The 16,110-nt window shown below is 38.9% G+C and overlaps 1 protein-coding gene across 1 annotated transcript in view; it reads right to left on the bottom strand.

Annotated features, from left to right (window-relative positions):
• The window catches only part of Vha55 (V-type proton ATPase subunit Vha55), a 199,087-nt gene extending 183,911 nt beyond the window's left edge, over window positions 1-15,176 (bottom strand). Inside the window, exon 1 of the mRNA XM_090377158.1 lies at window positions 15,048-15,176. Coding sequence (XP_090233284.1) covers window positions 15,048-15,156 — 109 coding nt within the window. The 5' untranslated portion in view covers window positions 15,157-15,176. The remainder of the gene's footprint in view (window positions 1-15,047) is intronic.
• Window positions 15,177-16,110: the final 934 nt, after the last annotated feature.

Below are 16,110 nucleotides of genomic sequence, written 5' to 3'. Positions count from 1 at the left end.
CAATATCTGCCTTTGATGTTTTAAACAATACCTCAAATTCATCAAATTTATTTACCAAACTCCTAGCATTGGTGTACACGCAAGTATAGATGCACGTATTCTTTTTCTTAGCTACCCTAACACAACCCATGTGTTTACTTGTACCGCAATGACTCCCAGCAGTCTCTGAAATACCCTGCATCTCGTTTTCCAGGCTGCTGCTCATCCTAATAGAAGCAGTGCAAGAATCACTTTCACCTCTGCCAGTGGCTACTGTTAATCTATTAGTCCTTGTATCCCCCCAAGCTAGCAGTTTTCTGACCCACCTAATACTGCCTCGATAGCATCAGCAAATATTCTTGCACCCTTTCTATTTAAGTGTATCCCATCCCTGTAAAAGCAGTCCCTTCTGTTAACAAGTACAGACCAGGCTGAAAAAAATTCTAGCCCTTGAGCCTTGCACAATCCTTCCAGTGGCGAATTGATCAACAAGGCTCTCATCATATACTCCCTCCTATCGTGTCTAGGCAGAATTGCAGACACTTTCAAATTCAACCCTAATTCACGGCTTTTTTTCAACAGTGACCTGTACTTGTTAAGTAATTCTGCTGGTCTCCTACTCTTAATATCATTAGTGCCAACGTGTACAACTATATCACCTTTTGTGCCCTTAAAAGATGATATCCGCTCTACAATGTAATCAACCTTTGACCCTGACACACATACCCTGGTCCTGTTCCACCTATCCTTTTTACAAAGCATGTTACCTGTTTCCCTGACAATAGAGTATCCAACAACTACTAGTTCCTTTGGGACCAGCGCATTCTGCCTTGGGGGTTGCCGCTGTGTTGCATGATGAAAATGATTTCGGTTCAGTCTATTCTGTGTGTGACCGGCTTTGATTCAAGAATGATGTGAAGGTTGTAGCAGCTCGAGATCACGCTATTCTTCAAACAGCATTTCCAAATGAGGATGTAAGCCAAATATAGGTCTGTAACAGTTGTTGTTGCTCTCTCAAGAACAAAGCGATTCCTGCTCTATCGAAGTCAAATGGTTTTTAAATATCATTCGATGCCACAGCACTTGCAGAATGTAGAATTGGTAATGGAACATCTCATATCTCCAAGGCTCCATTCATGCAGAGTTGTTGCCTGCGGCATTCATATGGTCAATATAGGATCCTCAGTCAAGTGATAAATGTTTGCCTAAAGCAGTTTCACGTAACTTCCACTATGCGTGCTCGGCACACACACACACACACACTTTCTTTTTTCCTTCCCTTATTCTCCCACTTACTACTGCACTTGGAATTCTGTATATCTCCCAACATGGTTGCTTCTCTCTTCACAGGAATATTTAATTAAAATCCCTTTCTCACTTTTAGCAAAATTTGGCCAATATTTAGCTTTTGCCTTTAATTTCGACAAAGGCAGCATAACATATCCCACTTGGAAATACCAGAATGATATCATCTTTGATTCCTATTAAAAGTCATCTGCAGAGCATAGACAAGTTCTCTACTTCCTCAGTTAACAAACAGCTAAATGTTGATATTATGCTTCATCTAAATAAAAAATGTGTGAATGATATTTGCAACAGAATCTTTATACTAACCTAAAAAAAAATAATAATAATAATATACATGTATATACATGTACATATATACGTATATGAAAATCAGAAACAACAGTAGTCCAAGAACATGCACGAAGGACCCCATTTCTGATGTTACACCAATCAAAAGAACATCCATTAATCAAAACCCTCTGCCCTACAACCATCCTGAGATACATCTTGGAATCTTGCCAATAATCCCAACATGTTCCAGCTAATACAATAACGAGGGATTAAACCAGATGCCTTTAATGCGGGATTAAATTTTAATGTGGGTTTAATCCCTCAATAATGCCAGATGCCATTAATGAGGGACTAAACAAGATGCCTTTCTAAAATCCAAATAAACTATGTCAAAGCAGCTTATGCTTAATAGGTTAGTTAACCATGATTTTCTCTTAACAAACCATAATGCGTGTCCTTCAGAATGCCATTTCTATCTAGATGTTTCTGGATTGCATTTGTAATCATTGCCTCCAAGATTTTCCCTACTACTGAGGTGAGGGTAACTGGTCTGTAGTTACCAATTTCACTCTTAGAACTGCGTTTATGTATTGTCAATATGATGACATTTCTTCAATCTAAAGGGGGAGGGGGAACCTTTTATTGCAACGTTCAGTTATAACCAGTTACAAGAATGGATAGTGATGCAATATCCCTTAATGGCCAAAAAGCAAAGGGTTATAAAAATTCCTCACATCAATGACAGGACTCAAACTCGGGTCTTTTCCACCCAGTGTGGGGAGGACTGATTCTACCAACTGTACTACACACGAGAGCTCTCTCCAAAATGGAATGATGCCCTAATAATTAACCTCAATCGTTCAATGCTCTCTCTAGCCACTTCCTTCAAAATTAATTTTAGTATGCCATTAACTCCAGGAGCTTTACTTGCCTTTAGAACCTAAAGTTTTCTAATAAATGTATCCTTAATTCATGATTTCCAGCTTCACTTGCACAGTTACATCAGCTGGGTCATCTAAGACTTTCTCACACCCTGTACACAATTGTTCAATTTGATTTGTTTTCTTCTTTATATTCACATACACGAGAAACTGTTTGTCCCCATTTCTTATGAGAAAGCTCTCTTAGCCAGAGCTTTCTCATAATCAGCCTTGGCCACCTAATCCTTTCATCTTTTTCTGCTCTGTTAGACTAGCAACTCAACTCAGCATCCTTGTGCTATATTTCCTTAATGGTATATACTCATTCATGGTTTCTGTAATTAGTGCTTTAAAGGTATTCCATAATTCTAATACAGTAGATTCCAGTTATTTGGGACACATCGGGACTAGTGCATTTTGACCAAATTAATCAGCTGCCCCAGTTATCCGAAGTTTCACGTAAATAACTAAAAATACAATGGATCCCCACTTTACAATTGGTTCACTGTACAATCAAATCACTTTATGATGAACTCACCATAATAAAGTACAGTACCATTCACTATACAATGTGTAGTAAGCGTCAGTCATTGTGATCACGTTCGTGAATTGAATTTTAATTCTATTAAACGATTCTTTTTTTTTTTCCTTGCCTTTTTCCCATTATTATGTGGGGTCAGCGTTTTTATTGTTTTGGCATGCAATTTTTACGCCCAGATGCCCTTCCTGACGCCAACCCTCACCCTTTAATCGGGCTGGGAATGTGCAGTGGTCATTCCCTGACCTGCTGCATCCTCCGTATTTGGTGGGTACGGGCTCGAACCCCGGTCTAATCAAGAAGTGTGTGCTATGCACTACTGCTCCTGCCCACCTGGCTACGGAGGCGCCTATTAAACAACGATTCTAATTAGCGAAAATAGGAGGAATATTATCCACAGGCTATAAAAGTAAAGATATATTAAGCACAAATTTACCCTTAATTACCTTACCAATAAAAATTAAATGATACGTGAAAATCGGAAGAATATAAGTGATAATCGGAATAATTAATATGTACTGTAATACGTACATAGTAACTAGTTCACATTTCTGTTCACTGATATTTGTGGGTGGGGGTTAAAATTTAAAACAGTAAAAAGATAAGCAATCAATAACAAAAACGTGGCACACACAAATTGCAAGTAACACGATACGCGCAAGAATGGAGTAACAAGTTATGAAGCTTTAAAAATACGAATGAAGAGAAGATTCTGAAAATTAATTTTTTTATATGATTGTAGATTCCATGGAAATGTAAACACATTTCACCATAATAACCCACAAATTCCAGCTGTCGGTATTATCGCAAATTCAATAAGATCAAGTTTACTATCCATTCATGATAGGTCACTAACAGAAAAGCACAATAAACAGGTGACTGTTAATTGTTTTTATTGTTTTGTGGTTGTGACCTCCAGAAATCCGACTGAACCACATGGTACGATTAGACTCAATCGTAGGGTAATCTCCAGTACTGCGGTCTCCTGCCCCGAATAAACAGCATGTTGTCCCAATTAAGCGAAGTAAGCCCTGGCTATTTTCTCGATTGGGTTCTGTTTTTTAAGATTTGCCCCAAATAAACGGCTGCCCTGATTAACCGGTAGCCCAAATAACCAGAATCCACTGAATATTTGCCCTTCCTCCACAACCCGGCCAATTCATAAATGTCATGTAGTGTTTTAACATGTTACTTTTCAACATAGTTTTCTTTGGATTCAATATATTTTTTGCCACTGATGCTGCAATGCATTGATTCCAGCTGTGAAGAAAGTTTTCTCTTGGGTCTCAGGAATGCATTCACTGTAGAACTGATGTCATTGTTAGTGAAAAAATTAACGCCAGCCAAGTATTTTTTTTAATTAGAAAACAGATGAAAATTCCATGGTACATTAGATCTGGTGAATATGGGGGATGATCCAAGATTTCAAAGGCACATTCATGAAGTGCAGACATGGCAGTAACAGATTTGTGAGCAGATACATTGTTCTAATGGAACAAGACTCCTTTGCTGAGTTTTTCTTTTCATTTATCATTCGTGTTTTCCCACAAACACCTCACAAAGTCTGTGTCAGCGCCTCCGTAGCCAGGTGTGCATGAGCAGCAGTGCGTAGCACACGCTTCTTGATTAGACTGGGGTTCGATCCCGTGACCAACAAATACAGAGGATGTAGAAAGGTCAGGGAATGACCACCGCATATCCTAGGAGCAATATGGCCTTAGTTGCTAATGCTCCAAATAACAAATAACAGTTGGCGCTTCCGTAGCCAGGTGTGCAGGAGCAGCAGTGCGTAGCTTAGATTAGATTTAAGTGGCGCATTAGCAGCTTTGGCTATAATGCACCAAGACCAACAGTGCGTAGCACACGCTTCTTGATTAGACTGGGGTTCGATCCCGTGACCAACAAATACGGAGGATGTAGAAAGGTCAGGGAATGACCACCGCATATCCTAGGAGCAATATGGCCTTAGTTGCTAATGCTCCAAATAACAAATAACAACAAAGTCTGTGTAATATGACCCAGTGAGTGTCTGGTCTTTTTGAAGGTAATCCACTAGCAATGCTCTAGCATACCAAAAACCAATGCTACCACCCTGCCAGCAGAAAGAATCAACTTGGCTTTCTATGGAGAGGTAGAATAGCTACGTTTCCACTCTTTGGACTGCTGCTTTGTCTCTAGGTGAAAATGATGGAACCATGTCTCATCCATTGTCCTTGCAAGGCAATTTTCTGGATCTACTTGAAAACACAAACGTTCATTTGACATGATAACCCTTGTGCATTTTTGATCTGCTAATTTCTTTTTTATTGCAAGAAACTAGGTTATTATGTGCTACACATTCAGATGAGATGCCCAAGAGCTGGTAATATGTCACTCATCAATCACTCATCACCAGATCACACATGCTGTCAACAACCTCTTGAATAAAGAAGACTGCTGATCTTGCACACGCAGTGGTTCATCTTTCAGCATCTCCCTCCTTTGTTAAAACTCTGCTGTCCACTTCTTAAACATAGAATAGAAAAGGACATCCTTCCCCACTGTTGTAACATTATCTTCATGGGGTGTTTTTGCCTCTGAAATTACTCCCTTTTTTCTCAAATATTGAATGACTGCACAGTGTCGGATTTTGTACATCTTTCTTCATTCAAACAACTTTGGTGACTTCAGAACCATCAGTGAAACTAAATGAAACTTTAGTCACTATTTGACTGATTTGATTTGGTAGTTGTTGGCGCATCGGCTTCTGTGGCCATATTGCACCTCCCAAGGTTTTTGCAGTACTTTGATCCAAGCCCGAGGCGGGAATCGAACCCGTGACCTTTGGGTTGCCGGGCAGGTACTTTACCCACTCGGCTAGCCCGGTCGGCGTCACTATTTGAAGTGTTATACATTAAGTATATAAATTTTTAACACTGCACCACTACCCTTTCATACTCAGGTCACAAACTTTTAAAACATTCTTTGTAAGTTCCCTCATTGAACTTTTAGATTCAAACTCCGTATTTATTAACAGCAATGATAAATCAACCCTTCCTCATCTCTTCCATCATGCAGTATGATTGATGACTTGAGGTTATGATGGACATGGCGAAATCCAATCTTCCTTACATTTCGAGAGTACAGCTCTAAAACGATGTTTGCAATCCGGCGACTAGTTAGTACACCGGACCGAACCTATTAGTAACTCTTTAGGAGGCTTCCGTATCAGCTAGCGTATAATCTTGCTACCTCTACTCTGCCAGATAGTGACTGGAGAGAGTCAGAGTAGTTTGTATGCAGGAAGGGGGGGCATTGTCAAGGCCACGTTATGTCAAGAATCTGGGTATATTCTTACCATGTGTACGGCATATCCAAAAGTTTCATTGCTTCATACAGCATGTCCCACCCACTTTTTCTTACTATTGAATACACCATGAATTCTCAAATTAACAGAGTAAGCTTATCTGTGAAAAAGATCTAAACCTCCCAAACACTTCCTAGTTCATTTCACAAATATACGTGGTCTCAATTCTAATCTCAACGATGTTCATTTCCCCTTGCAGTATGCCAAACCAGTTAGATGAGCAGTAGTTGAATCAACCGATAACTGACAGAATCTCAGTTATCGTTTGATTCAACTACTGTTCATCTCACTTGCCCAAATTATTCGCTTTGTAATTCCTTTCACCTCAAAGGTGGTGCTTGTGCACATGTCCATTCCAATATTCCCTGTCAGAGACTTGGTAATTTGGAATCTCCTCTTTTCAATCTTCTCTGGCTAAAAATCTCTCTACCTCGTTCTGTCAAATTCATTTGTTGTCTCTACCGTTCTCCCAACTACACTAATCACTTGGAGCTCTTTGACTTCCTCTCTTTGCAACTTGACTTTCTCTACTCCAACTTCCTTAACAGTAAGGTAATTTTCCTTGGTAATTTTAATGTTCACTATAAAACTCCAGCTGGCTTCCGTTTTCTAGTCACACCGACACAGCTGGTCGAGATTCTGAGTCTTTTGCAATCACTCATGACATTGCACAGATTGTTCATTTACCTACAAGAATACCGGACAATGCTAACCATACAGCCAACACCCTTGATCTTTTTCTCAAAAACAACCCTTCTAAGTACATGGTTCAAGTGAGTGGTCCTGTAGACACCTCGGATCACAACTGGGTGATTGTCTCTTCTCCAAGGAGCTTTTATCTCATGGCTATTCCCAACTGCATGTTGTTTGGCATTACAAAAATGAAAAATGGGATGACCTGTGACATTTCTTTTCTTCTTTTCCTTGGTTGAAGTACTGTTTCAAAACTTCTGATGTCAACGTTTACTCAGATCATGTCAATGGAATTATTCTTGTTGGAATGGAATCCTTTACCCAAACACTCCATTTTAAAATCTCGTTCTTTATCTAAACCTTGGTTTTCCAATAAATGAGTTAAAGCTCTTCAAGAGAAGAATGTCGCATATCGTAATTGGCTTGTTTCCAATTCTTTAGTTTCATTTTCTGTCTACACCAAAGCTCGCAACAATTGTAAAGCAGCTATTAATCAGTCCAAACTAGATTTCGAACAGGCTTACAGTAGAAAACTTGCTTCTTGCCCTAATGGTAGCCAAGCATTCTGGTCTCTTGCCAAAGCTATTGGCCGCAACTTTTGCCCATCTCTGTTCCCACCTCTGTCCAAACCAGATCGTTCTGTTTTCACTTCAGCCAAGGATAAAGCTGACCTGCTAGCATCCCATTTTTCTTTCAACTCAAGTATTAATGATCTTGGTAAAACACCTCCCACCATTTCCAACATGCTCCATTCAATGCCTCCTGTGGTGTTCCGTGAAAAGGATGTCAGGATTTTGACAAATCTTGATGCTAAGAAAGCTCCAGGTCCTGATGGTATTTCTCCATTTGTGCTCAAAACCTGTGCTCCTGAACTTACTCCTGTTTTTGCCGTCTTTTTTGACTTTCTTATTCCAAAGTTGTTTTTCCTTCTGCTTGGAAATTTGCTCATATCCAGCCAGTTTCTAAAAAAAAAGGGTGACAAATCCCTCCCATCCAATTAATGTCCCATTGCAATTACTTCTACTCTCTCTAAAGTAATGGAGAAATCAATTAGCCGGCAACTCTTAAACTACCTAGAAACCTTCTGTCTGATCAACGACCACCAGTATGGATTCCATCAGTGTCGATCCACTGACTTATAGCTTATGTTATCCATTTATGGACAAATTCAATGGAAAAGTTCGGTAAAAAACAAGCAGCTGCTCTTGGCATCTCAGGCTTTCGATCATGTTTGGCATAAAGGTCTTCTAAACAAGCTTCCATCTTATGGTTTGCCACCTGTTTTTTCTAATTGGTTATCCAGTTTTCTCTCTGTTCGCTCACTGAGAGTGATAGTAGATGGCTCTGTCTTCAAAAACTACTCCACTAATGCTGGTGTGCCCCAAGACTCAGTTCTTCCGCCCACTCTTTTCCTCTTGTATATTAATGACCTTATTCCACTGACTGGAAATCCTATCCATAGTTTTGCCGATGATAGCACACTGCATTCCACTTTCCATTTTGAGAAACCTTGCCCTGCTCAATCAGCTTCAACTCTCAAATATCCGCTCCCAATTCCTTAAATGCTGATCTCCAGGTAATTCTCCAGTGGGGCAAAGACAACTTAGTTGATTTCAATCCTTCTAAAACTCAGTTTTGTCTTATATCTCGCAAAAAGGATTCTTCTGCTCCTATGCTTATCTTTGGTGACACTCCAATTTCTAGGCAAGATGATATATCACTTTTGGGGGTTTCCCTGACATCTAATCTCTCTTGGCACAAGCACATTACAAATATTGCATCCTCTGCATCTAAACAACTTGGTTTTTTCTTTTGCTCTCGGCGTTACTTTTCTTCCAAACAGCTGTTCAATCTGCACAAATCTCAAATCCACCCTACCATGGAATATTGTTCCCACATCTGGGATGGTGCCCCCAAAACCTCTCTCAGGCTTCTAGATTCCATTCAGAAGAGGGCAGTTAGGTTAATTAATGACTCATCTCTAACAGAGTCTCTCCACTCGCTGTCTCATAGATGTACTGTTTCCGCTGAATGCCTTTTTTACAGATACTTCCATGGACACTGTTCTTCTGAATTGGCTTCTATAATTCCCACTCTCTTTCAAAACAGTCTGAACACGTGCCGCCACCAGCCAACAACCATTTACTGTCCAACTCCAAATTCACAAAACTAACTTTTCATCTTCCTCGTTTATTCATTCAACTGCCGTTTTATGGAACAACCTTCCTTCATATGTATTTCCTGAAAATTACAGTCTACAGAAGTTCAAGTCTAATGTCAACAAATATCTTATTTTGTCTCCTCAACCTCTAACCCAAGCACGGTACTAAGTACTATAGGTTCTAATACCTCTCGTGTAAGGGGTTTTCATAAAAAAAAAAAAAAAAAAAAAAGCACTTTAATTAAAAAAAGAAAAACAGTTTAAAAACAGTAGAGCTTAAAAAGAATCTCTAAAAATATACTATTTGTTTATTAAAGTGATCTTTCTATTAGAAAACGTGATTATATTAATATATATTCGGTAGATTCACATTTTCATTATTTATATTTTTACCAAAATAAAAGCAGCTAGGAAGTAATAGTTATTAAGTGACTGCTTGGTTTGCTTATGCTTAAAGCTGTCATTGATTTCTAATTTAAGCATTGCAGCAACTAAGGCATTGTAAACTGCATGCATCGTTATGTAACTGGCCATAAGTTAATCAGAATGGAAAATCACCTTTTCCAAGGCCTCCGTAGCTGAGTGGTCAGGAGCGGGAGTGCAGTAGCACATGCTCTTTGAGTAGACTGTGGTTCAAGCCCCTGATTGCTAAATACAGTCAATCTGCCAATATGCACTAGACCAGTGTGGCAGATTATGGTCCATTTCCCTCAACATGAATCATTGAGGAGCCTTCCATCCTGCAGTGGTTTGATAATGGCTGCAGTTTACCTTTACCTTACCCAAACACAAAGGTGTCACACAGAACGCTAGTGATATCCCAAGCACTTCACATTCCTTGCTATTTGAACTTTCTCCCCCCCCCCCCAAAAGGCAAAAAACTGTTCATGTAACTCTATGGGTACTTTATAATGATAATTTGAACACTGACTGGCTAATAAACATTTGATATTTATTATTATTATTAGCTATATGGTGCAAGGAAGACTGAAGCTTTCGCTGCACCAGCCAAACCAAATTTCTGAGTTACTTTGGGAGAGAGAGAGGGGGGGGGGGGAGAGAGAGAGAGTCAGAAATAGAAGGGAACCATAAGAAAGAGAAAAATGATGATATCCAGCTCAGGACCCTGGGTGTGCCAAGCCAATACTAACCAGATGTGAGCCCCTGGGTGGGGGGATGATCCAACGAAAACAGTGACAAACTGATGGATAAACAGTATACCAATCAGATTCCACCAATATATCCTAGATGCCTAAGGCAAGGATAATAAAATCATCCTAAGCGAGCCATTTAGCAAATATTGTTCAAGGTTTAGGCCTAAATGGAGGTCAGATGAACTAATGAGACCTATGGCAGAGAATAAAAATGCATGGGATACATATAAATTAATGGGTGACACGGAAGCCTATGATAGATAAAAGCTGGTCTGTAACCAAGTCACAAAGGAGATTAGGAATGCAAAGGCATGCCTAATCTCCTTAGTGACTTGGTTACAGAAATTATGATCAAATTATGAGAAATCCTTGGCAAAGGATGCAAAGAAAAACAAAGAGTTCTTTACCTATGTAAATTCTAGAAGGAAAGGGATGAATCAGATTGGTCCACTGGATATTGATGGTTCAACTGTTGATGACCCTGCTCAGGTGGCTAACAAACTAAATGAGTATTTTGCATCTACATTCACACGAGGAGTTATTCAGGGAGTGGAATTCCAGAGGTGAAGTAAACTCTCTAGATGATTTTGTAATAACCGAGAGGAAAGTGGAAGAGAAATTGTTGAAGATAAACATAAAAAGCGACACAAGTAATTATAGACGTGTTAGTTTAATTTCTGTTCCAGGAAAATTAATGGAGGAACTGGTTAAAGAAGCACTGCAGGATCATCTAGACAAGATTTCAGTTATAGCTCGGACACAGCATGGTTTTAGTAAGGGAAAGTCTTGCCTGACCAATTTGATGGATACTATGATGTGGTCACACAGGAACTGGATGCAGGGAATAACTTTGATATCATATATTTGGATCTTACAAAGGCTTCTGATACTGTTGCACATGGAAGACTGCTGAACAAACTGGAGCAGTGTGGCACTGGAGGCAAATTGCTGCTATGGATAAGAGGATGGTTGAGGGGGAGAAGACAGAGAGTGGTAATCAATGGACACTGCTCATCATGGACTAATGTTATTAGTGGAGTCCCAACAGCAGACTCAACACTGAACGTTCAGTGTTGGGTCTGCTGTTGTTTTCTGTATTTATAAATGATATTGATGATGGTATATCAAGCTTAATGTCCAAGTTTGCAGATGATACAAAGCTTGGCAGGGTTGATAAGGCCAATACTGACAGTACGCTGCTGCAACAGGATCTAGAAAAGTTGAGCAGATGGGCTGAGAGGTGGCAAATGAAGTTTAACATTGACAAATGTAAAATACTACATATGGGACACAGTAAACCCAGAGTAATGTATCAACTCTGTGGTACTACACTGACAGTGGTAGAGAATGAAAAGGACCTGGAGGTAATTGTGCAGACAGATATGAAGTTTTCTGAGCAGTGCAGATGGTCTACAAGAGTAGCTCATGGTGTCTTGTCAATGATATACAGGAATTTTTCTAGCAGGGATAAGGAGGTGATTATCCCCTTGTATAAGGCAATGGTCAAGCCACACCTTGAGTACTGTTTTTTTTTTTTTTTTTTTTTGATTTGGTAGTTGTTGGCGCATCGGCTTCTGTGGCCATATTGCACCTCCCAAGGTTTTTGCAGTACTTTGATCCAAGCCCGAGGCGGGAATCGAACCCGCGACCTTTGGGTTGCCGGGCAGGTACTTTACCCACTCGGCTAGCCCGGTCGGCCTTGAGTACTGTATACAGGTCTGGAGGCCTCATTTTAAGAAGGATGTAGAGCTGTTGGAACAAGTACAGAGAAGGGCAACAAGATTAGTGAATGGAACAAAGGGTTGCTCTTACGAAGAAAGGCTTAAATTTTGCAAATTACAGTGTCTGGGGACTAGGCACCTGCGAGGTGATCTGATTGAGGTGTATAAAGCCTTGAATGGTTTGAGCATGCTCCATGCCGATGGGATTCTTCCTCTTGCTCAGAATAATCACTTGAGAGGGCATGAATTCAAATTGAGGAAAAACAGATGTAGGATAGATGTACAGAAGTTTGCCTTTAGCCAGTGGGTAGTTGGTTGGTGGAACAGACTTCCATCCTTTGTTGTGAAAGTTGATAGCTTAAATAAATTTAAGAGTGAGCTGTACAGGTATTTGTAACAAATGGAGGGGTGAAAAATGTGAGCAGTTTTTTTTTTTTTTTTTTTTTTGGCTGATGATAACGTCAATGCAAGAAAGCTGCATAAGCTTGCTTTCTTGCATCATATGCCTCTACTAATGCTAATACTTCTTATAGTTATAGCCCGAATATGAAAATATATGTTGAAAGCCCTTCAAAAATTATTATATAAGTAACCGTTACTTTTTTTTTTTACCTTTATTGAGTTGATCTGACTTTGCACTACCTCTGCACAGGCAATTCCAGCAGAATACACAAACACACACACAAAATTCAGCAAAGCTGATCTAAGCTGGAAGCATATTTGTGGAATGACTTTTCCATAAATCTACATTTACCAATATTTTATTAGCTGGTATACTTATTCAAAGAAACAACTGTTAGTAAATGACCACAGGACTTTTATCATTTATTGACGTTATCATTGTTAATTCATAAATTTTTTTCAAGGAATTATATTATGATATTAATAAAGAAAACAATATACTTTGTTGGCATCAATAAATTTACTAATTTTCCTAACTTGACCGAAAAAAAAAAAAAAAAAAAAAAATAGATTGATACAATTGAAACTAAAAAAAAAAAAAAAAAAAAATTGAAGGAATACAAAGTAATGTCCAATTTTTTTTTTACTAATTACATAGGATTAGCCATAAAAGAAATTAACAAGAAAAAAGCATCTTCAGCTTAGTGAATAAAGACATGTGTCAAAGTAATCAAAAGGGAAATTTGGGTAGGTGCTAAATGGGCTATAGCCCCTATATGAAGAAAATACGGATTTTTTTTCACTGCTACGTGATGATTAAAGCTTAATGATTCCCCAGAACACTACTTTTACACTATCTTCAGAAAATCCTGGGTCTGCCCATGAAAGTAATTTATTATTATTATTATTAGCTATATGGTGCAAGGAAGCCTGAGACTTATGCTGCAACGGCCAAAAAAAATTCCCGAGTTACCCTGAGAGAGAGAGAGAGAGAGACATAAGTAGAAGGAAATCACCAAGAAAGAAAAGAATGATGATATCCAGCTCAGGACCCTGGGTGTGCCAAGCCCAAAACTCACCAGATGTGAACCCCTGGGGTTACAAGTGATCCCCCAAGAAAATGCACAACAAAACACTATGTTAACTAATAAAAATTTTAAGTATCCTCTGTTTGAAAACAGACAATTCCTACCATTTTAACTTCATGAGCAAATCGGATTATTTAAACTATCAATATATAGTTTATCTGATGGCACTATCTTTGTACACACAATTCCTATCATTTCCCAAACCTTACATTCAATGGAAAGAGCACAACTGTCTTAATGATGATGCCAATGGTGTAGCGCAAGCCCTGCTCCCTAAAATACGTAAATTTTCATCTTTTAATTGTGCATTCAATATTTCTGAATCATAAGGAGTGGCAAGCAAGAATGCACACTGCTCCGGCCGGCCCTTGCAATCTTCCAAGCCATATCTAAGGAAGATACACAGGTTCATGCCGACCGGGCTAGCCGAGTGGGTAAAGTACCTGCCCGGCAACCCAAAGGTCGCGGGTTCGATTCCCGCCTCGGGCTTGGATCAAAGTACTGCAAAAACCTTGGGAGGTGCAATATGGCCACAGAAGCCAATGCGCCAAAAACTACCAAATCAAAAAAAAAAAAAAAAAAACACAGGTTCATTCCCTCCTGGATTTACTCAGTGGAGTCGTTCTTCTAACAAGTTGCACTATCCTAGTGAAATCTCTACATTATATTAGCTGACATCACGAGAGGGTCCTGTTAGTTTTGTCACATGTTGCCATAAACTCATTTTATAAGTTTTAGGAGTGATGTGCTAATGATTCAAGCTAGCATTTGTTCTTGTTTATGTGAAACATTAGTATACGAGGCCAAATTGTATGTATTAAATCTGCACATATCTTTGTATCACATAACATGGGCCAATCTCTATGCTATTAAATTTGAAAAGGCAGAAATAATTCCTGGTAGGTACACTATTTACTCTGCTTAAAATCAACTCACTACAGTCATAACCAAAGAGACAGGATTCAAACTAAGGTCTCTCCAAATGAGCATGAAGTAGCAAAACCACTAATATCATGGGGAATTTCAATTCAGCATACGCTCCCATGAAACCAGCAGGACTGGAATCAGGGTCCTATGTAATAGCACATATAGCTTAGAACATACTGGATCCGAAAACCACAGACAAAACGCACTACTCGGTCAAATTTCCACCTGATGTGAACCAAGCAATATAATAAACAAAACAAATATGAGCTCAATGGCAAACGGTTCAAAGCATTGTAACACCAAATTCAGTGCCGAACAATAGTGCTGCTGTTTCGTGATTCTGGTAGAACTTTCACCCTTAAAAGTTGAATAAACAAACTAGAAGTCAAAATGTAAAACATCTTATCTTTTAATTTTTGCCGAAATTTTAAAATGAACCCAGGTTTGAATTGTTTACAACAATCGTATCTTGATGCCGGGTTACTTCAAACTAAATGAATATTTTACCAAAGTATAAACCCAATTTTAAATTATACATACTTAAGCGAGGTTGGAAAATAAAATCCCTCGTAACAGCAAGAATATGTTCCCGTCTTGCTGCATCTGAATTCATTAAATTTGTTGACGGAACACCCACCTCTACAGACATTTTTCAGCATACACAAACAGCACATCACAAGACTGACAGTCACGCCTTACAGCAAATTAGATTACAAAATAAATAATATAAATATTAAAAAAAAATTCAAAATTGCTTTATTGTGTTTCAAACGAATACAAGAAATATAATTGTGATAAAATCAATACTACACATATTATACATATATATTAAATATTATTAAATTAATTATTATCATATAAATTATATATTGAAATACGGGTTAGTGCAATCGCATCATTTGTATACGTAGCTAACTGCACAAAGTAGGTAAATGGCATCGTTTTAATTATACCTACTATTGTGAAAACCTTCACAACGAGTTGCCATGATATTGCACCACCTCGAAAAAGTAACGCTTCGCCAATGGAGAAAACTATTGCTACTTACTCTCAGCAAATACCCCCACCCAGATAGCACTGCTTGCAAAAGGGTATGGGAAAAAAACTGTTATTCGAATCTCTGTCCCAATTAGACTTAGGAAAACAAAAAGGTAGAGGGAAGTGATAGTAGGATAGGAAGAGGAAGATATGCAGTCTAACTGCATTTCTTCCTCTGAAAGAAATCTTCTTGCAACACTCACCCAACTAGATCACTCTTAAATCCCTCGAATAGGCAACGGAACCCCATTAGGAAAGACTGGTGTCACCTGTTTTTGGTAACTCGGGCAGCATCAAGCTGCCACAGACTGTTTCAATGCTTTTTGACCATTCTTTTGTGGGTGGGAAAGTTATTCTCCAACACTCACCCAACAAGATCACTCCTAAATAAATCGAATAGGCAACGGATCCTCATTAGGAAAGACTGTTGTTACCTGTTTTCAGTAACTCGGGCAGCATAAAGCTGCCACAGACTGTTTTAATCCTTTTTGACTATCCTTTGGTGGGTGGACAGGTATCTTCCTTTGGTGCTAATTAGCATTAGTAGAAGCACTTGATGCATGAA

This window comes from Mastigoproctus giganteus, chromosome 7, assembly GCF_048544385.1.
Source record: "Mastigoproctus giganteus isolate SK-2022 chromosome 7, ASM4854438v1, whole genome shotgun sequence".
Lineage (NCBI taxonomy): Eukaryota > Metazoa > Arthropoda > Arachnida > Uropygi > Thelyphonidae > Mastigoproctus > Mastigoproctus giganteus.
The sequence above is the reverse complement of the archived record's forward strand: the minus strand, read 5'-3'. Positions and strand labels throughout refer to the sequence as shown.